The sequence below is a fragment of the Paramisgurnus dabryanus genome, chromosome 14 (assembly GCF_030506205.2).
Source record: "Paramisgurnus dabryanus chromosome 14, PD_genome_1.1, whole genome shotgun sequence".
Classification (NCBI taxonomy): Eukaryota; Metazoa; Chordata; class Actinopteri; order Cypriniformes; family Cobitidae; genus Paramisgurnus; species Paramisgurnus dabryanus.
The window spans coordinates 1,782,389-1,810,184 of NC_133350.1; the positions used below are offsets into that span (position 1 = coordinate 1,782,389).

At 36.1% G+C, this 27,796-nt stretch overlaps 1 protein-coding gene across 3 annotated transcripts in view; it reads right to left on the reverse strand.

Moving 5' to 3' along the window:
- Positions 1 to 975: 975 nt before the first annotated feature.
- The window catches only part of il1rapl1b (interleukin 1 receptor accessory protein-like 1b), a 172,925-nt gene continuing 146,104 nt past the window's right edge, over positions 976 to 27,796 (reverse strand). The window contains exons 8-12 of one of the 3 annotated variants that reach the window (XM_065259326.2): positions 21,904 to 22,049; positions 13,971 to 14,117; positions 6,583 to 6,714; positions 6,158 to 6,202; positions 976 to 4,988 (exon numbers count right to left, since the gene is read on the reverse strand). In XM_065259326.2, coding sequence (XP_065115398.1) covers positions 4,258 to 4,988; positions 6,158 to 6,202; positions 6,583 to 6,714; positions 13,971 to 14,117; positions 21,904 to 22,049 — 1,201 coding nt within the window. In that variant the 3' untranslated portion in view covers positions 976 to 4,257. Of the gene's footprint in view, positions 4,989 to 6,157; positions 6,203 to 6,582; positions 6,754 to 13,970; positions 14,118 to 21,903; positions 22,050 to 27,796 lie in introns of all 3 variants that reach the window. The other 2 variants (XM_065259325.2, XM_065259324.2) reach the window with 2 other exon arrangements.

Genomic DNA, 27,796 nt, shown 5'->3' on the forward strand with positions numbered 1-27,796 from the left:
CAGGAACAGGGTTGGTAACGCCCAAAGATGTATAGTAACGAAGTAGAACTACTTCACTACTGTACTTAAGTACTAAAACGCCGTATCTGTACTCTACTGAAGTATTATTTTTTTCTCCTACTTCCACTTTTACTTCAGTACATATTTTCGATGAGTTTAATACTTTTACTCCAATACATTTTTTATGTGCTGCATCGTTACTCATTACACTCAAATGTTACGAATCATTCCAAACCCACATTATCACTGCCGGAGCGGAAACACCCACACATCGGGGTCTTAACCAATCAGAGATAGTGAAGGGCGGTCCCCTCCCTCCCTCTCACTCATAAATATGAGCCGCGGTTGTGGACAAATGTGAAGCGAAGAGAGAGACAAAGTGAGCGAGAGAGACCGAAAGAGAGAGAGAATGTGCGAGAAAGGGCGAGTTTGTGCGAAAGAAGGAAACCTAAATACATTGAAATACCTTGTAACTTTACCTATTACCATTATATCAACTAATATTTCATTAATTCTGAATTCTCTATCGCCATATCAGTTAAATTAATCTGAACATTCCTGTCCTTGTACTCCTGGCTGCCAGCATACACAGGGCTGTTCCTCAGCAGCCTGTAATCATGCACAAACCTAGAACATCCAACAAAGTGGTCAGCTAAGTCATCAAAAGAAAACTGCAGATTTGACTTAGCTGTGTTGAGATGGCAGTAAATCTTCTGCTATACCTTTAATATAGTGTCAGATGACAGCTGTGCTAAAATACAAACTAGACAAATGCAGGTGATTTGAATACATTCATTCTCAGTTAAGCCATAATTAATGCATGAGTTAATGCAAGTTGCTTTAATTTACTGAAAACAACACGAAGCATGAATAAAAATAAATTAATTAATGAATAAAACCATCACAATAAATGAAACCGTATAGAAGTCCAGATCAAATGAAACAACTTTATTCAAATGTTGAAATGGAAAAATTATTTGGAGATACTCTCGCGGTATTGTGTTGTCATCCTCCTGTCAGTTTTTGCAGCGCAGCGCTGCATGAGCTCAAACAAACCTAATATGTCATAGGTCACATGATAACATCAACATGGAGGATGATGTCCATACTTAATGTGATCAGGCGATAATGTACATACTCGTTAAGTTGGTACTCCTTGTAATTAACTGCCTACTCAGAGACTATGCGGTTTTGGACACAGCCAATATTAGTGTGAAACATATTTTGCCAATAAGGCAGAGAGAGAGGAAGTGATGTCATGGCAGTGCCATTCAAAAATAAATGATGTGTTTGAATGCATGCAGTGCTGCACAGATCGAAAGGCATATGACATCAAAGTGCAGCAAGAGCAATTCAAAACCATACGGAGCAGTCTACTCTTGAATCTCGCATGGCACTTTGATGTCATATGTCTGTCGGACTGCGCAGCACTGCATGACGTCAAACACACCTAAACTGAGATAATTTAATTCCAATGCAGCAGCACTCTAAATCTGTAGGTGGTGTCTTGTTTTGGAGTAGCAGTAGGCACTAAAGTAGAGGTTTACAGTTTTCAATGCGCAGTAAAGACAAAATATATCATTATTTAGAGGCATGGACATGAATCGTAAGCACTTTCTTAGTTGTGAAATGCCTCTGTAAATATATTTATATTATAAATTGAACACCTATCTTGCTGCTATAGATACACTTCTTAAATATACTTCTTATTGTAATGGGGAAGATAAAAACACACCTGATTACCCATGATATGACAAAACACAAAAAAATATTTTCACTTTGTTTTAAAGGACATTATTCAAGGAGCTCAAAATGTCTCAGTCTTCAGTCTTTTAATAAGTAGCATCAATGACATGTGACTGATGCATGTCTTGCCAAGCAAATTTCTTTGTAACAAAAATATATTTTTCTTTTAAAATATGATACAGCATTATTTTCTTTATCTATCTTACTAACAGCAAAGCTGTTTATCTAGAACATCTCAAAAACTTATAAGAGAGATAAACATCTGCTTACTCATTTAATCAGGAAGAATTAGAACGTTAGGCCTCGGTAGCATTTGCATAATGACATTTTTTCTTTGTAGTGGAAAAATTTTTGATAGCAAAAAAATCATTTGTTAAACAAAATGTTGCTGTTTTAAGAAAACAATCACAAATCCTATACTGGTTTAGGAAATAAGTCTCAAGAGTGAAGTCATGGACAAACTACAATAGGTCAGTTATTAATGAGTCTTTGTTTAAATGACTCTGTCTCAGTCATTTTATAAGGGAAAAATAAATTTGATATTAACATTTGAAATTGTAAAAAAAGTATAACAATAAAGGAACAAAGTGCAATGCTACAAAGAAATTTTACATATATGTACAAGACCCTGTATTCCTGAAGTATATAAGTGCATTATGGAAACAAAACAGAATGGTCTCTCTGAGTTTTCCTATTCTTTCATTTTATCTTCCTCAAGATAAACGTATCAAGCTTATGTAGGGTGACCAGATGAGATTGGCTGAAATATGGGATGGGGCAAACATTACAGGGGGGGGGTAATCCAATAATAGTTGAATTTATTCATTTTATTTTGTAATAAAAGCTAATGAATTTTTAAACGGAACCAATCATATTAATATGTGACCCGTCACGGAAACCAGTGACACAAGTCGGCAGCACAACTTTCGAGAAAATGGGAAAGAAAGGTTATTTTCAAAATTTGTGATTTTCATTTTATTGCAGAATCTGTTAGTTGAGATCACAAAGAAGCCTCTCCATGTTTTAGATAGCAGTTTTAAGATCAAAGTTTAAGATGTTTTTACGTTAGATTTAGTCCGAGAGCTTTTGTCCCAACCATTGAACATCTATGTACGGTTTCCATGTCCAGAAAGGTAATAAAACATCATCAAAGTAGTCCATGTGACATCAGTGGGTCAGCTTGAATGTGTTGAAGCATCGAAAATACATTTTGGTCCAAAAATAGCAAGAATTATGACTTTATTCAGCATGGTCTTCTCTTTCGGTTCTATTGTGAACCATGTGAAGTCACGTGACTGTAGTGACGCTGCTGACCTGTCCCTCAGACATATTTGCTAAGTTTTTTTTTCAAACTTACAGTGTGCGTCTCCCCAGACTGTAAATGAACTCGGGCGCACAAAACAAAAGAAAAAAAAAGAATCTAGGGCGAACAAATAACAGTCAGCCGCGTCCTACGTCAGCTGCGTCACTGGCTTGCTCGACTTTATGCGGCGCTGCAGTTGGATGACGTCAAATTACCGCGAGAGCTCTTCAAGAAATACTAAGGAATAGTTTAATTTCGACTCGCTCTCCCGGTACTTTGACGTCATCTGTATGTCAGTTCTTGCAGCTCAGCATGAAGTCAAACTTAGTTACACAGAGATCATTGAATTCTTTATATAATTGGCTACATGTTTGTCTATCAATATTTTCCATGAACTCATTGGCTGATGGAGGAACGACCGAGCGATTGGTTACATCCCTAAAGGACGTCACGTTTTCGACGGCACTGTTTGGATTATCTATTATACTTCCTACCTATTTTAAATACAAGCTTTGAAGGCGGGTTCATGTGTTTAACGAAACGTAAATTACCGGAATGTAATCACATATACCCTTACATGTTACGATGTGAAATCTGATGTAAACAATAGACTATATATCTATATTTCACGGATTATACGCATTTGTTGACAAAAATGGTCATTGGATGATTCACACATCTGAAACAGACTTGATTCGACTTGTAATCAACACAAAGGTAAAAAGTCATGTTTATCTTTGCATTTTGTCATCCGGCCTCTTGTCATAAAATACTACATATGATGCTAGAACATCTTTAACTCCAAAACGGCTTTACAGGGGGTATGGCTTAGCTAAATGAGATGCAAATGAGCCCTTTTGTCTCTTCAGGCAGGGAAAAGTGCTAACTCTTCTTTCTCAATTTTCTCAGCATTCTCTTTCTTGAATGGGTTATATTCAAATGGCCACAACTTCTCCAAATCTTATCAGATTTGCATGCGTTGGAAAGCTTAGAAACTGCACTTTCAGAATATGTGATTAACTCAAAATGCCCGACTTGTGTCCCTACTTTCCGTGACTGGTCACATATAAGGACATATGCATATAAATAAATTGATATTTTATGCGATGTCTGGTCACCCTAAACTTATGCCTTCTTGTTTGAAATCAACACAAGTAGGTGTTGTGGATCATATGTTGTTTGGAATAAGTGCCTTTAACAATCTGATGTCACCAAATGACACTGGAAATGCTGGTTTCCCGGGGCAACAATGGCAACATAGCATTGTTAATATGCTGCTCCTTTATCCCCTGCTGCTGATCGTGGTGCAATTTTCCCTGCGGCCGCTGGCCGTTGAGTAGTGTCATGGGAATGTTACAGTAGGTGTGCTGGTTGCCCAGTGATGAAAGGGGTAAAAGGGTACCAGAAGAAGGAACGTCATATTCGTAAGTCCTGTAGTAATGCTTCTGCCGCAGCTGCGTGTGATACGTGCTGCTAAAAGTAGAACGCAGCTCCGGGTGTGCGGTTGCCATGGCGGTGGATGTCGCTGCAGCCATGGAGATGGCAGAGATGGTCTGCAGCTCACCGAATGGTCCTTGCTCGCTCACATCCAGCACCTGCTCATGTGACAGCCTGGGTTCGGGGCGCTTAAAGGGCATTTCATACTGAAGCTGTTTCCAGAACCTGGAGTTGAGTTTACTGCCCTTGGGTCCCGGCCACTTGATGACCGTCAGAAGTTTGATGGTATGTTTAAGAGCTTCTACTTCCTGGTAATTCATGATTCCTCGCACCTCAGCACATTCGATGAGGATGACTTTGATCTCTCCACTAACCAACATGTTGCGTAGTCGCGTCTCCAACTCAAAGATGCTCCAGCCTCGTCTGGCCACATAGTTTGCTGTCATGACTATAATGAGGCGTTTGCTCTGGTCTACACAGCGAGCCACATCTTCTATGTAGGCTGAGAGAAAAAGAGAGAGAGAGAGAGAGAGAGAGAGAGAGAGATGGACGAGAGGCAGAAAGTGAAAAAAATATTCAAGTCTTTATCTTTATATCTACAATGGTTTCTTTTTTATTTTAACTCTTAACATTTTAATAATAACACACAAATACAACAAAAAGAACAAAAAATATTGTGCTTACTTATTACTGTAGTTAAATCTTTCTCCGCCAGCATTTTTTTAAAAAGTTGCCAGCCAGCACCAGCATTTTTCATTATTTTCACAAAAGTTTAATGCCTTCCAGAAAATGTTCTTAAAATATATAAACATACGATATTTTAAATGAAAGAACAAACCCTCTGCTTTAAAAAAAAAGTTTCATCCTACCTTAATTAGTTCTTTTTTATCACCTATAAAATATGGGTAGGTTTCTTCAAAAACACAAAATTTTAAGAAAAAAGCTGAGATAATTCTATTTTTGTGAAGGACTTTTGATAGAGATCAGATTCAGAGCGATCCTCAAAACTTACACGGACTTACAGCTGTTTGCCCTTGGGAGATAGTTCCAGGTTTTGTTTAAGTTGGGGAAGAGTGCCACTTGGTGGATAATAGCGGTCTAGCAGAAAGCCGGAAATACTCGTCAATGGCAGGGAAGCGTTTTCTATTAATTGACGAGTTAACTTGTCAATGGCAGGGAAAGAGTTAAAGTACAGTCTTGTATGAAAAGGTAAACTCAAAACAACTTTATAAAGAATCACATTTTATAAAAATATCAGAATGACACAGAGAATCATGAAACACGACAAACAAAACATCAAACAGAAATTCTGCTCCTCTGAACAAAAGCCTGAGGTATTCACTTAAACTAGCAACAAAGAGACATATTAAACAGCATATTCTGGCCAAAAATGGACAAATGGCACTCTTAACTGCTGTCATTTTATTAATTCACCTGACACTATTCCAGCTCCAATACAGTATTAATATGTATAGGTATATCGTGTGTGTGAGTGAATGTGTGTATCTGCATTTCTTCCACTCTAATTACACACAGTGAAGAAATAATAAACACATCCAACCATTCATCTACCTCTTCTTTAGTTTTGAGCTCCCACTTAGTCTATGAGCTAAAGTCTATAAAGTGATGTCTGTTAAAGTTTGTACATCAAATCTGTCCAGTGCAAAATACCTCTAAGAAGTCCTGTGTCATCCTGGAAATGATCATTGCTGAAACCTAAACATAAATATTTCAATATTGAAAGTCTGTTCAGAAAATACAGGAGAAACTCATTCAGAGAACACGAGCAATGAATTTCACAAGAGAAACTGGTATATCTGTTACTTTTTGTCTTTAGATTTTCGGTTACAATCTCCAATTCATCAATCTTCATATGGAACAAAAAATGCTCATTATAGTTTTAAAAACATCACTTTGGATTTGAAAATGTGAGTAACAATGCAAGACAATTGAAAAACTTGATAGAAATATTATATGAAAATGGACTGGATGACAGATGGTGAGATACAGCATTGCAAAAACAAGAGCATGTGAAATGAGACAAACAGGTCACATTCACAAACAATCACTCACACACTACAACTAATGCAACTTACTTCCAGTTGGTATCAAGTCCCTGTCAGGAATGAAGAGTTTGTATCCATAATGCTTTTCCAAAACATCTGGCAAAATTTCCAAAGCAAAACGCTCCTCCTCTCTGGATTCCTGACACCACTGGTCTGGATCCACTTTAGTGTAGGAAACATATGCATCATAGTCTTTATTTTCTAAACACACACACACAAACACACACACACGAGACTTTTATTAAAGTTTGCATGAAAGGATCACAGTAAGACATTAATAATTCAGCCTAAACATATTCTCACATTCAAAAAACATTAAGAACTCCCACTAAAGCAGTGTTTATGATCAAGATAAAAATGTACATTATGTTATGGTAAAATATAACACAAAATATAGACAGTAAGGTGAAAAGAAGTTTACAACCACCTTAAACTTTCTGTATTTACATTTTAACTCTTTCCCCACCAGTGTTTTTAAAAATTAAGCTGCCAGCCAGTGCCAGCATTTTGTATGATTTTCACAAAAGTTTTTTCCCTTTCAAAAAATTTCTTCTTTAAATATATAAACATACAATTTATCAAATGGAAGAACAGACCCTGTGCTGTATCATCCTACCTTCATTTGTTCTCTTTTTATCACCTTTCAAACAGGGGCGAAAATTTCATTTAAATGTTGAGGGGGACATTAAACATAACATTTTTCAAGAACAATTTTTGAAGGGGACACCAATAATACAGGCAAAATTGTACTTGCAAGAAAATGTGTACAGATAGAAAACTTTCTCTTTCTCTATGAACGGACGCAAATTTAATTTTAATACACATGAATGCAGAGGTGGAAAGATAATAAAATATTCTACTTAAAGGGATACTTCACCGATTTAGCATTCAGCTTTGTATCTGTAGAAACCCGGCAGTATTACTGAATGACCATGTTTCCCTCCATCGTTTCCCCCTGAGAGGAGAGATATCTGCATTTTGGTTCTGCAAAAAAGTCCTCCGATGATGTAATATGACGATTTTTGCATCATCGGAGGACTTTTTTGCAGAACCAAAATGCAGATATCTCTCCTCTCAGAGGGAAATGATGGAGGGAAACATGGTCATTCAGTAATACTGCCGGGTTTCTACAGATACAAAGCTGAATGCTAAATCGGTGAAGTATCCCTTTAAGTAAAAGTAAAGTTACTGGTCTAAAAATCTACTCAAGTAAAAGTAAGTCATTTTAATTTTACTCAGAGTAAAAGTTACTTTTTTACAGCGGGGAGAGGTTTCAAGTATAGTTCAAAAAGGACAAGGGAATATAAATCTCAAACTAGTTGTTTTTTATTGTAGGAACATCTTAACAATTAAAGTGCAATAACAAAAAGTTAATAAAACAAAAAGCTTTTTTATAACTAAGAAACATTTATGGAATTGTTTAATGATTTTTACTGGTGAGTTATGCACTTGAAGCAAAAATAATATGAGGTCAGCAGCTAGTAAATAAAATCACTATAGTAAGGTTGTAATTGATGTACTGCTGGTAACATACATTATTTATTAAATTATATACCTAGTTTAAATGAGCATATAATGAGATGAGTGCCATATACTTTTATCCTTTACACGTTTATTGTATTCTAGCTTCCCTGACCTGTGTACCTGATGTCTTTCAATCTCTCTCTATCTCTCGCTCTCTCCCTCTCAGCAATGTCTAATGACATGCACATTCTCGAGGGCGTTCTTAAGTTGTTTGACTTGACGCGAAGCTGATAGACCTCAAAGGATAATGCACATGTATTAAAAACGCGTCGTGCAAATTAGCGGTAAAAGCCTGGCTCAATGAAACAATCGCTTCGCGTCAATGGCCAGGGGTTTCTTTCATAAGAATTGAATTGAGGGTCTGCATTAGCCCTCGCCTGTCTCGTCCCTCTCCATGGCTCTTTTTGCACGTTCCCCCGCCCATCAATCAATCATCCGTGGTGCTTCTTTATCACCTCGCTATTTTATTTTTTTACTCAGTAACGGATATGATTTAAAATGTAGCGAAGTAGCCTACAATACTTTAAACAAAACATACTCAAGTAAAAGTGAAAGTACAGATTTTAAACCTACTCAAAAAAATAAAAGTACACAAAAAAACCCTCAATTACAGCAACGTGAGTAAACGTAATTTGTTACTTTCAGCTCTGCCTCACCTCTGCATGAATGCATATAAATGTTTTCTTGTTCGTTTATCTGCTTCTGTTCTCATAAAACGAAATATGTTCATGTTTATATGTCCAAATAGTCCAGTTTTAAAACATATGAGGTTAAACTGATATGTGATGGGAAACGTTGGTAGGTATACAGCTGATTAACGCGTCGGCTCCGTACACTTCTGTAAGATTAAAAATAAATATAGGAATTTATTACTTGGTCACAACTTGTCACAGCCCCCTATGCTGATAGTGATCAAAGACTATTGTCACAACTGTTTATCCAATACAGTGGGGGTTTTAGGTGGTTTTCTGATTGGTCAGTTTGAATGTATTATGTTGGGTTTGGTCAAGTACATTGGGGGTTAAAGGTGATCTTCTGATTGGTCAATTTGAATGTTTCAAGTTAGGTTTAGTCACATGGTCAAGAGATAGAGGATAAAGGTCAATGTTTTTATGAGCTCTGGGCTTTTTGCTTTGGCTTTTTGGCTTTTGCATTGGCCTTTCCCCTTTCCTTTCTTCTTCACTGGGGTTCAGGCCATTAGGCCTAGGTTCCAGTTCCCTTACTTCTAAACTTTCTTTCTTTCTCTGTTCTCTATCTTATCAGGTAATATCTCACATACATTGGAAACAGTCAATTGTTTGTATTATGTACCATTTCATGCATTTATAGTGTAACCATTTCAACTGTAACTTTAAGTCAGTACTGTAATTAAACCTTTTCATTTACAAATCTGTTGTTTAGTTTTGATTTAGTGTTAATACTTAAACGCTCCATATTGCAATTCAATATATTCATACTCTAGCAACGCTCTCAGACATATTGTGTCCGAAACCGGGGAACGATTGCAGTTTTTATTCTCCTTCCGAAACCTGAGATCCCTTACAGTTTGGTGGCCCGTACGGGGATCCCTTGCGGTGAGTTTTCTGAGTTTTACTTTGATTGATCAACTAAATGAGGACTTTATCACAGTTAATCCTGTGAATGGGTTAAAGGCCTTCTGAACACACAGTGGGTAAGTCTGTTTTCATTGTTTCATGGCATGGTTAGTTAAATCTCCATTTGCATGAATTGTATGAAACGGAAATTAAAAGGACCTTAAATAGTCCTAACATTGTTGTACAGTTAGAGATTATTTCAGATTATCTCCTCGGGGATGGAAGGGAGTAACTCCAGTAATGATATATTGTTTGATTTATGGAGCGAGAAAGTTGAATCTACACTTTCTAAATTATATAGAAAGGGTCTGGATTACTACGCTACCACTGATGATATTCTCACATGGTGGCGCATGGTTGGTGTTGAACAAAGAAAATCCAAACATGCTGACACCATTGAGGCTTTGAATTTCATGACGTGCAAGCAGCTACGTAAAAATACTGGAATTATTAAGTCAATCCTGAATGCTAAAAGTGATGAATTGGGAACCAAAAATGCTGAATTACAAAAGTCAGAGGCAAAGATCCAAAATCTTCAAACTCAGATAGATCAACTATCATCTGAGCAGTTAGCCCTGGCTAAACAGTGTGAGAAGTATAAAGACATTATTGCAGATGTAAGGGCTAAACTAATTGTGCGAGACACTAGGTCTCCCCAAACGCTTAACAGCAATGGGACTAAAAAAGATGCTACTTGTACTAAAGAGAATGTATTTTCCAGAACCCAGAAAAGTGTTCCTATTTCAGCAATTGGGGTGATGCATCAACATGCTGGAACAGAACCGCATGATGTGAATGAAGCATTAGAGAGTCACAGACCTCCTGAAGCTCCAGTAGAACCAAGCTACAGACCCGGTGGCAAAATGAACAGGCTTTGTAGTTCCTGTCACAAAATAGGCCATACAGAGGAGAAATGCTGGTCACTGGGCAGGGGCAGACCTCCACCTTATTATTTAAAATGTAGGAAATCACTTTCTAAGGACAGATGTAAACAATCTGGTTTTGCAGGTAAAACCATTACTGAGTTAACTGCATTGTTCATGCAAGGACTCCAGCTGCTAACCTCACTTGCTAGTGGCTTAGCAGCCAGTTAGCATGTGTTTAACATTCTCATTACAACGATCCTGTTTGCATTTCCTGATTTGTAATTGTTCGTAATGCATTGTTGTTTCTATAGAACACAAATTCTAGTTGTTTGTTGTACTATATGTACACATAGGCTAATGAAGTTAATTTCTTATAACACTTGACTGTTTCCATTGTAAGTGTTGGACGAAACATTTAAGTGAGAGGTTGTTGAAGCTACATGTATTCTAGACCAGTCGTCTTGTGTTAATGGAATAACTTTTGCTCTTGAAATTGTCTATTAGTTTCAAGTTGTATGTGTTTCTATGTTGAATGATTTGTCTCCTAAGTGGTAAACTCTGCTATTCCCTGTATAGCTGCAGTCAGACCCTAAAGAGGAGCACAAAAATGCCATGTGGCTACATTGTGTTATATAATTACATTAATGAAAATGTTTTACCTCACAACAGGATCCAGTAGCACTTTTACCATGCTTAACTAAAAACATGGGTGTGAGAAGATTTACAGAGCCAGATTACAATCTCATACTTATAATATCAAAATGGCTCCCTGTTTTCAACAACAGGACTAAATTTGCATCACAATTTTATCTTCCTCACCTTTGTTGCAGCATGGTATTCACACATAGCCTTAGTTAAATTCACACATAGCAAACACAATTCGCCTCACATCAGTCATTATGTTAAAATGTCTGATGTCAAGCATCTGTTTTGGTTTCTTTTCATAAAGTTTGATAAGTTTTATGTCTCAAATACTGAAATCTTGATAAAGAGTTATTTTCTATGTGTAATAATTTCATTAATTTTGCTATTATGTTTTACATTTAATTTGCTCTTTATCCAAGACATTTAAAACTGTCATGTTCTTTGTTCTCATTTTGTTCATTTTATTTATATTGGTTATACTGGAAAATTAAGATCTTTAATATCATGTATTTGGTTACACTAAATATATTGTTGTTGTTGTTGCTCCTACTGACAAAGTGGGTTGTTAAAACTAACATTTGCTAAGTTTAAAAAGAACCATTTCATTTACATGTTTCCAAAAACAATGTAAGAGCTTTTATTATTTTTTCTTTTATTCTCACCTTGACCATGTTTTAATGTATTTGACAGGGATTTAAGGTTGAAGACCAATCTGACCATTTAAAACTTGAGTAACAAATGCCATATGCTTTGCTGTATGTTGTGCCATTTGCTTAAATCACAGGATTCCTGCTGTTTCACATTTTGGGTGTTGCCTAAAAGAGAAGGACAAAAGTGAAACCCCCTTCAGGGCCTGTTCTTGTGAAGGTGTGAAGTATCGATGGAAATCTGCATAACTATGAAAGGTGCAATTCCATTCGATGAAGCCTTTCATGCAGGGCTGTAAGGAGAAGGATGTCTTCAAGTCTCATCAACCAGCAACCAGTTTGGACAATAAGTCTGAAGATGACCACTGCACACAACTGAAAGCATAATCTTATGAACTGTGTCATCATGGATCTTTCTACGAATGGCCCATGTTGCCAAAGGGCGGATTGTAAGATTAAAAATAAATATAGGAATTTATTACTTGGTCACAACTTGTCACAGCCCCCTATGCTGATAGTGATCAAAGACTATTGTCACAACTGTTTATCCAATACAGTGGGGGTTTTAGGTGGTTTTCTGATTGGTCAGTTTGAATGTATTATGTTGGGTTTGGTCAAGTACATTGGGGGTTAAAGGTGATCTTCTGATTGGTCAATTTGAATGTTTCAAGTTAGGTTTAGTCACATGGTCAAGAGATAGAGGATAAAGGTCAATGTTTTTATGAGCTCTGGGCTTTTTGCTTTGGCTTTTTGGCTTTTGCATTGGCCTTTCCCCTTTCCTTTCTTCTTCACTGGGGTTCAGGCCATTAGGCCTAGGTTCCAGTTCCCTTACTTCTAAACTTTCTTTCTTTCTCTGTTCTCTATCTTATCAGGTAATATCTCACATACATTGGAAACAGTCAATTGTTTGTATTATGTACCATTTCATGCATTTATAGTGTAACCATTTCAACTGTAACTTTAAGTCAGTACTGTAATTAAACCTTTTCATTTACAAATCTGTTGTTTAGTTTTGATTTAGTGTTAATACTTAAACGCTCCATATTGCAATTCAATATATTCATACTCTAGCAACGCTCTCAGACATATTGTGTCCGAAACCGGGGAACGATTGCAGTTTTTATTCTCCTTCCGAAACCTGAGATCCCTTACACTTCTCAACCACCCGACTGTGTGGCGCTGGCAGTGGACCAAACCACTGTGAGGCAAGGGAGGGGGGAATCAAAATGTTTACAACGTTTTTTGTTGTTGCTCCGTTTGCATTAGTATTGTTTTACTTCTTACACAACTTTTAAGTATTATAAATCATTAAATTATTTTCATATTTTAATGATATTTTAGGGGGGGTTAACCCTCAGATGGGGGGGTCCTGTCCCCCCGACCCCCCCGGGATTTGCGCCTATGCTTTCAAATATGGGTAGGATTCTTAAAAAATAACACATTTTAAGCAAAAAGCTGAGATAACTCGATTTTTGTGAAGGACTTTTGATAGAGATCAGATTCAGAGTGATAATCAAAACATACATGGAGTTTGAACTATTTGCCCTAAGGGAATACTTTCAGTTTTTATAAGTTGGGGAAGAACACCACCTGGTGGATAATATGAGAAATACTGATTGCCAGAAAAACTCGTCATTGTCAGAGAAGCATTTTCTCTATACCAGGTGGAGAAAGAGTTAACATATTCCAAAAACTGTAGACCCTACAAAGTCAAAATAAAAAGTACACAATAAAAACCGTGGATCTCTCTGGGGTTTTTTTTTCAATATATTGACTGTCGGTTCATTGTTCATAAACAATTGTTTGCATTTGTTATAAAATGTCACATGTCATTCCAACACAGCCACTCAAAGTAATTTAACTTCCTGGGGTCCAAAAACGTGGTGATGTGTTTTGTCGTTTTTTCTCGCAACTGACAAAATAGCAAATGTAAGAGCATGTCAAAACCTCTGCCAGTGTCCCAAAACCCTCAGACCCCAGGTGGTTAAAGAAATATGAAAAAGACAGAAACAATGCTGTTTTTGTGAGTTTTAGTGAACAAACCATAACCCTTTTTTCAGGACTCCTTTAAGTGTTAATTAGTAAAATGTTAAGTGGTATAAAATATTACAGCTGTATTAAATGTTTAAAATATTGCATACCTCCATCTATATCCTCGCTTCCGAAGTGATGTCTGTAGAACAGCATCAGTTCGATTCTGTAGCACTTATATATAGACAACAGAAATATCAACATCAGCAGAATAGCTCCCAAACCCCCGGCCAACTCCACTGTATACATGAGCTCTGCTGAGAGAGAGAGAGAGAGAGAGAGAGAGAGAGAGAGAGAGAGAGAGAGAGAGAGAGAGACACACACAAAGAGAGAGAGAGATTGAGACTTGACTTTTAAAAACCCTTTTATTATACAGAAATAACAGAAAACATTAAACACGTTGTATGATGCAAGTTTTAATATTTTCCTTTGTCTTTGGCATGTTAAAAGACATGAGGGGCCATGCGGCTAGAAAATCATACTTCACTTATGAATACATATATAAAAGCATGCAAACACACAGGCTGTTTCTCAATATGCGTTCTTCAGCGATCTTGCATGCTCGTGTTCTCGCTCTACATCATCATTAACAGTCGAAGTTCATTCCAATTCTCAAGAACGCAGGTACAGAGGACGCATGAAAATACCCAGATGTGTTCTTAATATTGAGGATGCATCGAGTGCAGACTTGCGCGCTGAAATCGCGTTACGCCCCAAAAGTCATTGCGGCATTGCAGATGTTTCAGTAAATACCTGTGAAATATGTGTGCATACTTATGTGAAATTCATACCAATACATCTTAAGTTAGTAATGCATACATATACACTTGTGAATAACTTGCATAAACATGTAAACTTAATGCACACATACACCTATAAACACTTGCATATACATATAAACTTAATACACGCATACACATATAAACACTCGCATAAACATACCGTATAAACTTTTTGCACACAAACATATATAAACACTTGCACATACATTTTAACTCTGTACATGCATATACACCAGTTAAATACATGCATATACATATAAACTTGATGCATGCATCCACATAAAGAACTCGCACATACTTATAAATTAGATGCACGCATATACCTATTAACTCTTTCGCCGCCATTGACGAGATGGCTCGTCAATCAAGAGAAAACGCTTTTCATGCCAATGACGAGTATTTCCGGCTTTCCGCAATACCGCTATTATCCACCAGGTATCCATCAGGTATCCGCAACTTTTTAAACCTGGAAGTATTGCCCTATGGCAAGCAGCTGCATGTCCGTGTCTGTTTTAAAGATCGCTCTGAATGGGATCTCTATGATAAGTCCGTCACAAAAATGGAATTATCTCTGCTTTTTTTGGTGTTTTTGCAGAAACCTACCCATATTCAAAAATTGCTTACAAAAGAACTACTGAAGGTAGGATGAAACGGGTTTTATTTGTTTGAAAACAGAGGGTCTGTTCTTTCATTTGGTATATTGTAAGTTTATATATTTAAAGAAGAAGGATGGCATTAAACTTTTGTGAAAATCATGAAAAACGCTGGTGCTGGCTGGCAACTTTTTAAACACTTAAACACTCGCATATACAGCCTTGTTCAAAATAATAGCAGTACAATGTGACTAACCAGAATAATCAAGGTTTTTAGTATATTTTTTATTGCTACGTGGCAAACAAGTTACCAGTAGGTTCAGTAGATTCTCAGAAAACAAATGAGACCCAGCATTCATGATATGCACGCTCTTAAGGCTGTGCAATTGAAAACCTATAAAGAGGTGCAAAAAATGATAGGCTGTTCAGCTAAAATTATCTCCAATGCCTTAAAATGTAGAGCAAAACCAGAGAGATGTGGAAGAAAATGGAAGACAACCATCAAAATGGATAGAAGAATAACCAGAATGGCAAAGGCTCAGCCAATGATCACCTCCAGGATGGTCAAAGACAGTCTGGAGTTACCTGTAAGTACTGTGACAGTTAGAAGACGTCTGTGTGAAGCTTATCTATTTTCAAGAATCCCCCGCAAAGTCCCTCTGTTAAAAAAAGGCATGTGCAGAAGAGGTTACAATTTGCCAAAGAACACATCAACTGGCATAAAGAGAAATGGAGGAACATTTTGTGGACTGATGAGAGTAAAATTGTTCTTTTTGGGTTTAAGGGCCACAGGCAGTTTGTGAGACGACCCCCAAACTCTGAATTCAAGCCACAGTACACAGTGAAGACAGTGAAGCATGGAGGTGCAAGCATCATGATATAGGCATGTTTCTCCTACTATGGTGTTGGGCCTATTTATCGCATACCAGGGATCATGGATCAGTTTGCATATGTTAAAATACTTGAAGAGGTCATGTTGCCCTATGCTGAAGAGGACATGCCCTTGAAATGGTTGTTTCAACAAGACAATGACCCAAAACACACTAGTAAACGGGCAAAGTCTTGGTTCCAAACCAACAAAATTAATGTTATGGAGTGGCCAGCCCAATCTCCAGACCTTAATCCAATTGAGAGCTTGTGGGGTGATATCAAAAATGCTGTTTCTGAAGCAAAACCAAGAAATGTGAATGAATTGTGGAATGTTGTTAAAGAATCATGGAGTGGAATAACAGATGAGAGGTGCCACAAGTTGGTTGACTCCATGTCACACAGATGTCAAGCAGTTTTAAAAAACTGTGGTCATACAACTAAATATTAGTTTAGTGATTCACAGGATTGCTAAATCCCAGAAAAAAAATGTTTGTACAAAATAGTTTTGAGTTTGTACAGTCAAAGGTAGACACTGCTATTTTTTTGAACACACCCCTTTCAACTAATTGCCCAATTGCACAGCCTTAAGAGCGTGCATATCATGAATGCTGGGTATTGTTTGTTTTCTGAGAATCTACTGAACCTACTGGTAACTTGTTTGCCACGTAGCAATAAAAAATATACTAAAAACCTTGATTATTCTGGTTAGTCACATTGTACTGCTATTATTTTGAACAAGACTGTACATACAAACTTTCAGTTTAAAGTCATTTCAGTATAAAAGGAAGTCATTTCAGAATAAAAGGAAGTCATTTCAGAATTAAAGTCTCGATGGAGGGGAGGAGCTAAGGTGACTGCAGCTACCATGAAGCAAGCGGGTGCATCGCTAATATTTGATGTAACTTGCAGTAATAAAAAACAGCCTTCTTTGACAGCATCACTAATTGAACTATTTGCATTTGATATACAGACTGTGACAGAAATGCACTCACAAATCGCACTGTTTTTAAAAACCTTAAACTGTTTCCAGACTGAGCATGTACACAAACAAGCAGAAGACTGTTTATAAAAGCAGCTGCCTATAAGCGTGTGCGGAATCAAGTCAAAACGGTCTTGGCTTTTAGACCAGCAGTATGCTTGTGCCATTCCCCCTAACCCGCACTGCAAATGACATGTTAATATTATTCTACCTGTTACAATATATATTAACAGGTCACTCGCTGGATAGCCGTATCCACCCGCCCGCATGCAGGACTCTGCCATGGAGTATGCTGAAATAAAAAAGTCCCTGCCACCCATATGGCCAACTCTTGTAATTGCACAAAATAACAACTATTTTGTGAATCTAGAAAGACCTCGATCATGGTCTATCACATTCCATCATGTAGGTTTATTTGGAATGTGTCTGGCACACAGCTCCAGTCAGGACAGATCAGCCACCAGCAAGATAAAAAGGTGGGCTTTGTTTAAAAAAATTATGTAATGCATTTCTTTATATTACAATAAATATGAAGAACAAGTCACCCATTTATCATGCATTGATTAATTATTTCCTTTTTGATTTTTACAAAAAGTAGAATAGGCATGCATATTCTGCATTTAAACAAAATGATGGCTATGGCGTTGAAGGAACTTTCCTGTTTTAGTAAAAAATAAATATGTTCTATTGGTATTATTATGTAGCCTATATTGGTGATTTTTTAATAACAAATATGAAAGTTTTAAAGAAACTAAGTAGCCTATTTATTTTTTTTTTTGGCAAATGCAGAACAACAAGGAACAAGTAGAACAAAAGGTAGGCGACATGCCTTTCTACCTTGCAAAAAAGGATTACTCCTAGACAACTTAGGCTAAATGTAATTTTAAAATTTCGTTAATTTAAAAAAATTAAACTGAAAGAGCAGTGTTTATGCTTGTCAAATTTATGCTGACTCGGTCACAAAATTCGACAAGCATTAACAATGCGCTCTCTGTCATGGTTCTGCCATCTTGTCCTTTGTTTAATCTAGTCTTGTGGCAGAATCATGACAGACCCATGTTTTGTGTGGGTTCACGTGGTCTTAGTATTGGTTTACTGGACCACGTGTTCCCTGTGTCTTGTCCCTTTTACCCCGCTCCCTTGTCATCCTCCTCATTATTGTTTGATTCTTATCACCTGCTCCCCTCTTGATTTGTTACCCTATTTAATCCTCTTGTATTCTTTGTCCTGTGCTTGTGCATTGTTCCAAATACCTGTGAGTACGCTGTCATCGAAGTCTTGTCTAGTAGTGTTATATATATTAAGTGTTTTGTCAAGTTTATTGTTAAGTGTACCCTGTTAAGTGTAGTTATAGTCTAGTCTTGTTTAGTGTTCACTTCCTGTGGTAGTATCTTGTTTATATTGTTTTGCCCCCTCGTGGGTTTTGTTTTCTGTTTTGTTTATAATAAAAGTCTTCAGTGTTCATCCCTCTGTCTGCACTTGGGTTCGTCACACACCATCATAACACTCTCGTTTTAAAAATGATATTTAATCCTTTAATCATATAAGGGAGAAAGGCGTATAGCCTACCTTTACTTTCTCCTAATTGTTCTGCATTTGCTAATGAATAAATCAATACTTAGTTTGTTTATGTAATCTTTGTTATAAAAAATCAATGTATGCTACATAATAATAGCAATAGAACTATTTTTGCATCCACTAGTTTTCAGGAAGTTTTAAGCAATTGCATATATTGATAAAAATGGATGCAAAAATGCACTATATTTTTAAGTAAATCCAACCTTTATTTTTTTCAGTGTACACTGAAATTTTTTTTATGCTGGGTTTAATAAAAATATAAAATATAGGCCTAGTGCATAATTTTTTCATTCACTTTTTAAGTAAGTTTTACATGGAATTTTAAGCTATTAAAGCTTACATTTGTTTTAAAGCAATTACTTAAAATTCCATGTAAAATTTACTTTAAAAAGTTGATGAAAAAATGATGCACTATATTTTTAAGTAAATCCAGCTAATAATTTTCTACAGTATACAAGTCCAGTATACAAGTATACTCAAATAATTCAAGTAGTTTCAACATAAAATTATTAATTTAATTTCCTTCTTACATTTTTTACATAATAAATATTTAGTAGAATTTACTAAATAATGTGTTAATTTAGAATTACTCCCCTTTTTATGTTATTTTTACTCAAATCTGGGCTGGGTTTTCCAAAAGCATTGTAAGGCTAAGTAGATTGTAAAAACAATCGTACAAATCATCTTAGAATTACGGGCCGTTTCCCAAAAGCTTCGTAACTTAAGTAGCACTTGAAAATCATCGTAGATCTACGAGTGCTCTGGAGTATTCGTTAATTCATAAGTGCATCGTACAACAACAGAGTTACAAGGTCACCTGCAGGACAACCATCAAATTGCACTCCTGCAATTACGATAATGTAATGTTTTAAATGCATATTTATTGGTTTCTTCTTTGCTTATTTATTTAAATTACTTTAATATAATATATTTAAAATTCAAATGAGAAATCAAATTTAAATGACTAAACATTAAATAAATTAAAAAAAGAAGGAAAACATATTTGGTACAATTTTGGTAAAAGTTGGTACTAGCAAATTGATAAATGGTTCCTACCAATTACTTTTATAATTCATCTACAGAAAAAAAATAGTTTTGAAGGTAAATGGCATGTGATTAAATAAGCCAAATAAATATTTACACTACAATGCAATAATCCCTAATAATAAATAAACATAAATAATAAAAAGCAAATTATAATAATCTAAACTATAATATAAAATGCAGAAGGCATTTTGCAGTGGGATGAGTCCTGACTAAATATGGAAAAGAATATTTAATTATGCACAAATTGTTAAAACATTTTAAAAAGTCATTGAACAATAATGAAAAATATTATAAAAAATATTAGTGCACATTGGCAGAAGATCGATCATTAGTATAAGCTTTTGCTACAAATTTGAGTCATTCTATTGGTGACATTTCAGCACTTGACAAACGGATAGCGACTAGTAAGTAGCACCTAAAACCCAGCTGCGAGCAATTGTTATACGTGCATCTTTGGGAAACGCACGTAAAAGAACAACGACGGTTTCGTTAAGTAGCTCGTAGAAAGCGCTCTTAAGTGCTAAGTTTAATCGTTATCGGGAAACCCAGCCCTGGTTAAAAAAAACAGAATTTTCATAGAATTTACTAATTTAATTTAGTTAAATTTACTAAGTCACAAATGTTTTTTACAGTGTAAAATAAAAAAATGAAGTCGGTAAAACTGCTCATCCAGCTAGACACTCAAATTGAGTTTAGACCCGCAGTCTGCAATCCACCCTAACCCAGACTGCAGGTGACATCTTAATATTATTCCACCTGTTACATAAAATCAGAAGCAGTTCAAGCCTGTGTGGGTTTAGGGTTAGGGTTAACCCTAACCCTAACCCTAAACACTAAAGTCTAAACCACCATAAACCCTGAATTTTCTTACAGGGTTAATTCCTAGTCCTCCGCGCGAGTTGTTATTGATTTAGGGCCTGTAAATGTCCACTCAAAATATAGTTTAATGTATTTCATAAAATAAATTTTTTGTTGAATTATCCTTTTTTCCAAATACATATGTCATTATGAACTTTGAAAGTGAACAAAATCAATAACTTAAAAGTTTTTCTAAAAGTTTCCAGTAGTTATGAATGGCATAACTGCATATACTGTACGTTGTATATTTTGCATGTTTGTCATCCTCTTTTTTATCCTGCTCAACTGAAGGCTTGCGCTGGACCATTTCTTGTCTATAAGGTTTTTGTATACATTGGTTAGGGTAAGGCTACTGCGTTGGATGCGTTGTCCGCATATCCCAGAGAAAAAGGAGCATTGTTCTCAATTTGCTCTCGTTGTATTAGATGCAATACTGTCTGCACGCTGCATGAACTTGAATGCATCGTTTAAAGTTGAGGTGGCAGGGCGCAGACTTCTAGTTCTAAACAGGTTAACTGAAAGCACAATGACTTTGAGCGGTCGCTTATTTCGTTTTTTTTTTTCCGTTGACGCCCCCTGCCTATGCATTAAATATTAACGGTTCACTCGCTGGATACCCGCAAGTACCCGCCCGCGTGCAGGACTAAATATAAAAATCATTGCCACCTATCTAGCCAACTCGCTTGTATTGCAAAAAACCCAACAATTTATTAGATTTCTGCGTCTCTTGGAGGTCCTCTGTCAAGATCTATCACATTTCGTCCTGTACGCAGATTCGTTTGGAATGTGTCTGGCGCACAGTCAGCACATAGCTTAGCACAATCCATTAAATATGATTAGACCATTTGCATCGTGATAAAAAATAACCAAAGTTTCAATATTTTTCCTATTTAAAACTTGACTCTTTTTTGTTACATTGTGTACTAAGACCGACAGAAAACTAAAAGTTGCGATATTTTAGGCATATATGGTTAGGACTATTCTCTCATTTTGGCGTAATAATCAAGGACTTTGCTGATGTAACATGGCTGCAGCAGGTGTAGTGATATTACGCACTGCCTGAAATATAATCCCCTGCCATTGAAAGTAACGAAGGGGCAGTTGGTTGCAGTTCTGTTTAAATGTTGTTGTTTTTCCGGGTTCTTCTTATACAATGAAAATCTTGATGTATCTCTAAAACAAACTTAAGTCCCAAAATAATGAAATGAAGTAATAGCAAATGTTATATTAATTAACTTTAAAATATGCAATGCATGTGCTATCTAAATATGTGTCTTATCTGTGCTTTAGAGTGATACTGTAGTCTTTTATAGAGTAAGTTTTAGGTAAGTTTTACCCCTTTTACTGAGCTGAATGTTGGCCTGGCGTCTGCCGTGGCTGTTTTCCACAAAACAGGAATAATTCGCCAGGTCACTGTCTTCCACAGCATCTATTGTCAGTGAGATAGACACCTCCTGCTCACCCAAATGCTCCCGAACAGTCCTGGAAAAATTAAATTCAGTCAAAGAATTTGAATCAAATACTTTCTTAACTCACAGGTAAATTATCAGGTTTAACAACTAAACAGAGCTGTTCTGTGCTAACAGAGTCACTTATATTCTATGCTAACAAAGTCACTTATATTTAATAAAGATATGTAAAAACAAATGCTCTTTTGCTTCCACCATCATCCTGTCAATCACTGTGCTGTTTAACATCATCTTATCCTGACTTTAACTGTGCAGCTCGTTCTGTTGTCATGGGGCAAGTGAAGTCACAGGCCGAATTAAGTAATGATAACATTAGTTGAACACATTTTTAATTATCAATTATTATTGATTATTCGATAAGTTGTTGCAGCCATGGGTGAAAGAAAGTAGAAAGTTTGTGCAGACGTACGTACAGAGATGTATACAAATATAAACAAAGGACTACAGAGCTTAGACAATGGGAAAGGCAATGAAAGAGTAAATGTTTATTTTCTTGCCATTATGTCAGTCTGCACAAAGATAAGAATAATGATCATTCAATTCCATTGAAACTACACTATTATGCAAAAAGAGAAAGCTGACCATCTGTAAATAGATCGAATCAAACTGATCTTTCCATCATTAGATTTTTCATTTTACTGCAGTTAGACATTTAAGATGCACTGTATAATGTATCAGTCTTAGTGAGTTTTTGCTCTGTTTGTATTTTGTGATACCAAAAGAAGTGGGACAGGTAAGATGTTGCACGACTTCCATTGTACCACACTTAGGTAGCTTGATGTTAAATACATTAGGTAAGAGGTCTACACCACCCCCTCTATGTTTTGTTTTTGTAATAGCTTAGAATAGGAAAGTATACGGCGCTTGGAGCCGAAGACTTTTGTAACATCCTGACTGTATGTCCTCAAAGGGACACCGTATCCCTCAGGCAATATTCCCGGTACTCTCGTGAGACTGGGATCATGTCAAGATGGCGGATTAAACAACCAGTTCAGAATGTCTCGTGTGCGCTCCAGTTATTGAATATAAGCTAGATTAGCCAGTGTGCAAATAAATAAACACTACAACTTTCATTTCTTGTTTATTTTCTTTAGTTAGGTTAGAGGTTTAAATAGTTAGTATTGGTTTTGTTATAGGGCTGTATTGATTAATTCCGCGTCCCATTAAAAATGCCTGTCTGAAATCAATTCAGTGTGTACTACAGTGTTTTGGTCAGTAGGAAGTCCTTATCAATCTAAAATCATTATGAGTCTGAGTCGTTTATAACGTGAATTTAAAAAAGCAATACTCGTTAAACAAAAATATTCTTTATTATCATGAAAATGCCTGAAACAATTTGAAGAACAGAAATATAAATATCCTTATAGACATTTCCTGGAATAGCGTTTGTAATGCTACTTCTTTTGTTGCAAAAAGGGAGTTTCTGCACGAGAGTGCCCCCTGGCTTTGGGATGTGCCGAGATTTCACCGTTATATAGTTAAAATTCATTCATTGAGAAAATGCGCATTTGCACGATTAATCGTTACAGCCCTATTTTGTTATTTTTCTTTATTTACTTTGGCGTCACTAAAGTCTAATTTTCTCTTGTGTTTATATTTTTATATTTGATTTGTTAATTTATCTATTTTCACATCAGTACATAATAAATCTCACATTTCATAGTTTTTTGTGTCTCTGCATTCTTCTTTTTGCTCACTAGACCTACAAAAATTAGCACAGCCATAAGTGTTACTGCTGCGATGGCGTAGCTTCCGCGTCGGTTTTCATTTATACTTTTGCATCATCTTCCGCTCCGACATGCAAACATACGCGCAGACCGCTGGTAGGCAGTATCCACGGATTAAGACAAGTGCTGACAAATTGTATCCCACATGCTGTTTGAGTGACACAAGTGATTAGGTTAGATACTGGATAGTTCCCCTTCTGTCACTTAATCGACGTTGTGCGTTGAACTTGAGAGCGTTGACTGTATATCACCTTTAAGCGTTTATTGTGTCTTTCAGCACAGTTACATATGTGACCCATTCTGTCTAAATGAGTGGGAGATTTTTTCTGAAAAAATAAGAAGACATTAATCCCTCGTCTAGCGATTCAAATACTTTAGTTATGAAACATCTAAAAAGATCTTTATTTTTTACGTTTTCTGAGAGGGAAATGATTAACCTAATATAAGATGCCTGTCATGTCTGACATCTTGGTTTCGGTTTAAAAACATGCAGGTATTTTAAAATAAAATGCAGGACTTGCTTGATGTTTAAAGAGTTATTAAGATATATAAAGTTTGGGACTGATTTATGTTAAAAAGTTATTAAGATTGACAAGACTCGCGCTGACTGACAGATCCGAAACGCAACGCAAAGACATGCAAGTATGTGCACTGACAGAATAGTTAAAAAACATCTGTTTTGACAAGAATTTACGAAAGCATAATTACAACAAACTTGCTGAGCTCATTATTATCTATGTCCATATAGCGTTTGCGCAAACAGAACGAATTGTTTATCTAAATTAATAAATAATCAGATATTCGTTTAAAATTTCAAATAACAGTATGCTCTATTATTTAAAAAACAGTTTTGACTTAGTTTAAAACAAGCAAAATGATTTTAAACAATAAGGTAATTAGAAAGATTTAATTAAAATGTTTCAGTTGTTATTTACTAGGGGTTGAACCAACTAGTCGACTAGTCGACCTTAATGCAATGTCGTGACGCTTTAAGCCTGAGGTCGACTAGTCGCATTGATCACACGGACAGTGGACTAAACGCTATAGCTAGTCATCTCTTTCTTTCCAAGATCTTTTTGTGTGAAGTGAAAAAATCCCTCACACTCAGTTTTTCATAACTGGCCTGTTTGTACTTAATAAACCAATAAAAAAAAAACATTTGGCGTGAGGTCACTGTATTTGGTTTTCCACGCTCACAAGGTTTGCGAAAAGTAAATGCTACAGGCTATTTTTAAAAATAAATTAATAATAGATAAATTCCTTTATTCGAATAGTAAATAAAATACAGCAATAAAATAATTAAAATTAAAGTCTCTCCTGGTTGTGTTCCAAATTATTAACATTTATGTCTTTTAGGCTAACAGTAAAGTGCAGAGTAAGATTTGTTTCTGTAAATCCTCAGACATTATTTTTACCACTTAATTAAGTTTTGCTTTGTAGAAAGCATTTCTTTTAAGTGAATTTCGTTTTGTATAAATTGTATCTTAATTTTAATAAATGTTTCATCAACCAATTGCATGTATTTAATAAATAAAAAGCAAATATAGCAGAGAATATAATAACCGATCCGTGCATGAAGGCGCCGGCACGGCGCGTTCACTTGCATTGCATTGTTATCTAGAACGCACCTCATCATAAATGAATAAAACGTAGGCATATATGTCTCATACATTAGCATTAAATATCTTTGCTGTATTTCTAGAGCAGACAAGTGCTTTCAGACCTGCCTTAGCCGGTGCGTCTTTTACGCATTCTGAAGGTGCCCGTTTAATCGTGTTGCAGTCTATTAGGCAACTTTTCGCATAAGATGGGTTTAGATTTGGAAATACATGACATCTACATTTCAGTGGTAACAGATAAGGTGATGATGATCATCATCTGTCTTTATTATTGTTAGCAGCACTACTAAAGCACAGTCTCTTCGGAGCTGTCATTTTCTTAAATGAACCGCGGCAATTTTCAAATGAGCTTCACAAACGACCTTGTACCTAAACTATTTCGAAACTAAGCAGCCTTTTGTCCTCCGATTCGGCGCCGCGTTTGTGGGACTCATGTTCCGCGCTGTAGGGGATTTAAAAAAGTGTGTGTGTGTGAGCCGGAGGCAGAGCGCAGAGAGATGCGACAGAGTTGCGAAATGCAGGCGCGGCTCGAAATGGCTGTTGTTTCAAACAGCGTAGCATATTTTAAACCAGCTAATGAGGCTCGGTGGCCGGTCAAGAAAATTTTTAGTTTTCGCCATCCCTAGTTAACATTAAGTTGCAACATAGGAGCTGTATAATTTTAGCATTGTTATGCTGACATGCATCGATTAAAAAATGCTCTAAAACGATGATATTTTCCATTTGTGAACTGGTATTTACCAGCGTGTTGTGTTCAAGTGCATTTTCCATTTGTGAACTAGAATTTACCAGTTTGCTGCGTTCAAGTGTATTTTCCATTTGTGAACTGGTATTTTGACTGCTAGCTAGCATTTGCTCTGGGTAGGTAAAACCAAACCATAACGGTATTTTTAAAACTGACACTGAGTGTTAACCTATTATATTACAATTGTCAATGACACAACATTGTATAGGCTACAAAAAACTATCCGCTAACAGTAGCAAAAAGCGTTTAAAAGTGTACAATGCTTATCATTCACGACATTGCTGCTGGTCTCCGCCATTTTGAAAAGGTCAAAGGTAATCTCATCTCGGCAACTCGGGCATCAAAATATTTTACGAGTTGCCCAGTGGAAAATACCACATGAGGGGTGTTCATGTGCATTTTCCAAGTGGGATTTTGGTATTTACCATAATTACGATAGCACATGAAGGCAGCAAGTTGCATTGTTACGTTAAGTTGCAACATATGAGCTGTATATTTTTTTTAATTTAAGTTGCAACATAAGCTGTATAATTAGCATCTGTATTAATGTTCTGCTAATAAATTGTGGCATGTTGCAAAGCAGTCCCATCTCTTGTGTTTTGTATGATTGACATCAACGACTAGTCGACGTTGACTCGACTTTGATGTCATAACAGTCGACTTTAAATAATTTGAAGTCGTTCAACCCCTATTATTTACTTACTATATTTTTATGTTAATTGCAATTCATGTCATAGTAATCTTCAGTTTAAATTTTGCTTTTAAAATGTTACATTTTCATGTTTTTATCTATTTACTTATTTATATTTATTTATATTCACCTAGATTGACAATGAAGCTTGCTTTAACTTGAAGTAATTAAAAGATCATCTGTGACCGAAGTCACACGCAGTTATTAACGAATATTTTATTATCAGAGTGCAGCATTTTAGGTTTTCTGGTCTTGTGTTACTAAATGAAATAAAAAAACTAACAAGGGTAATTTTTACAGTTAAGTTAAAAAAGTTTGATATAAGCAGCATTTTTAAAATAATTCCAAAACAGCTTGCGTTTCTAAATAAGGGAGGGAAGTGTCATTTTATAGATTGCACTTATTCACTTCACACACATATTATACGTGCTTTAAGGGGTTTATAATTTAGCGCTGTTCCAGTAAACACGTGTTTATGTCTGGCCGAATATTTTTTTCTGTTATTCTGATGAATTCGTTATTCGTTTTAAAGCCATTATCCTATTAAAACAAATGCACTCTTTAAATTCCCCCTCCCCTCAGAGGTCTCCTGATTTTTTGAATCCAATTGTTGACAAGAATTTTTCCTGGTGATTCTCATAGTGAGTGGACACTGTCATAAAGTTAGTGGTAACAGAGCCCACCTATTTAGAGGGACAGTATAATTTGACAGTTTTCTGTCACTTGTCTCACTATTGTTTTACCAACCCAGTCTCACCCCATTTCGTCAATATTTGACGACACTTGACCATTCGTCATATGTTGACGTGAAGGGTATACCTTTCGCGTCATTTTTTGACGAACTGGGGACTTCAATACTATTACGTCCGTTGCATTCTCTTTCCTATTTTATTACCATTTGCGCGTCGGTTTAGGGTTAGATTTACATAATGACATCCCTACCCAAACCTAACTCTAACCCCAACGCCAGGTGACAAC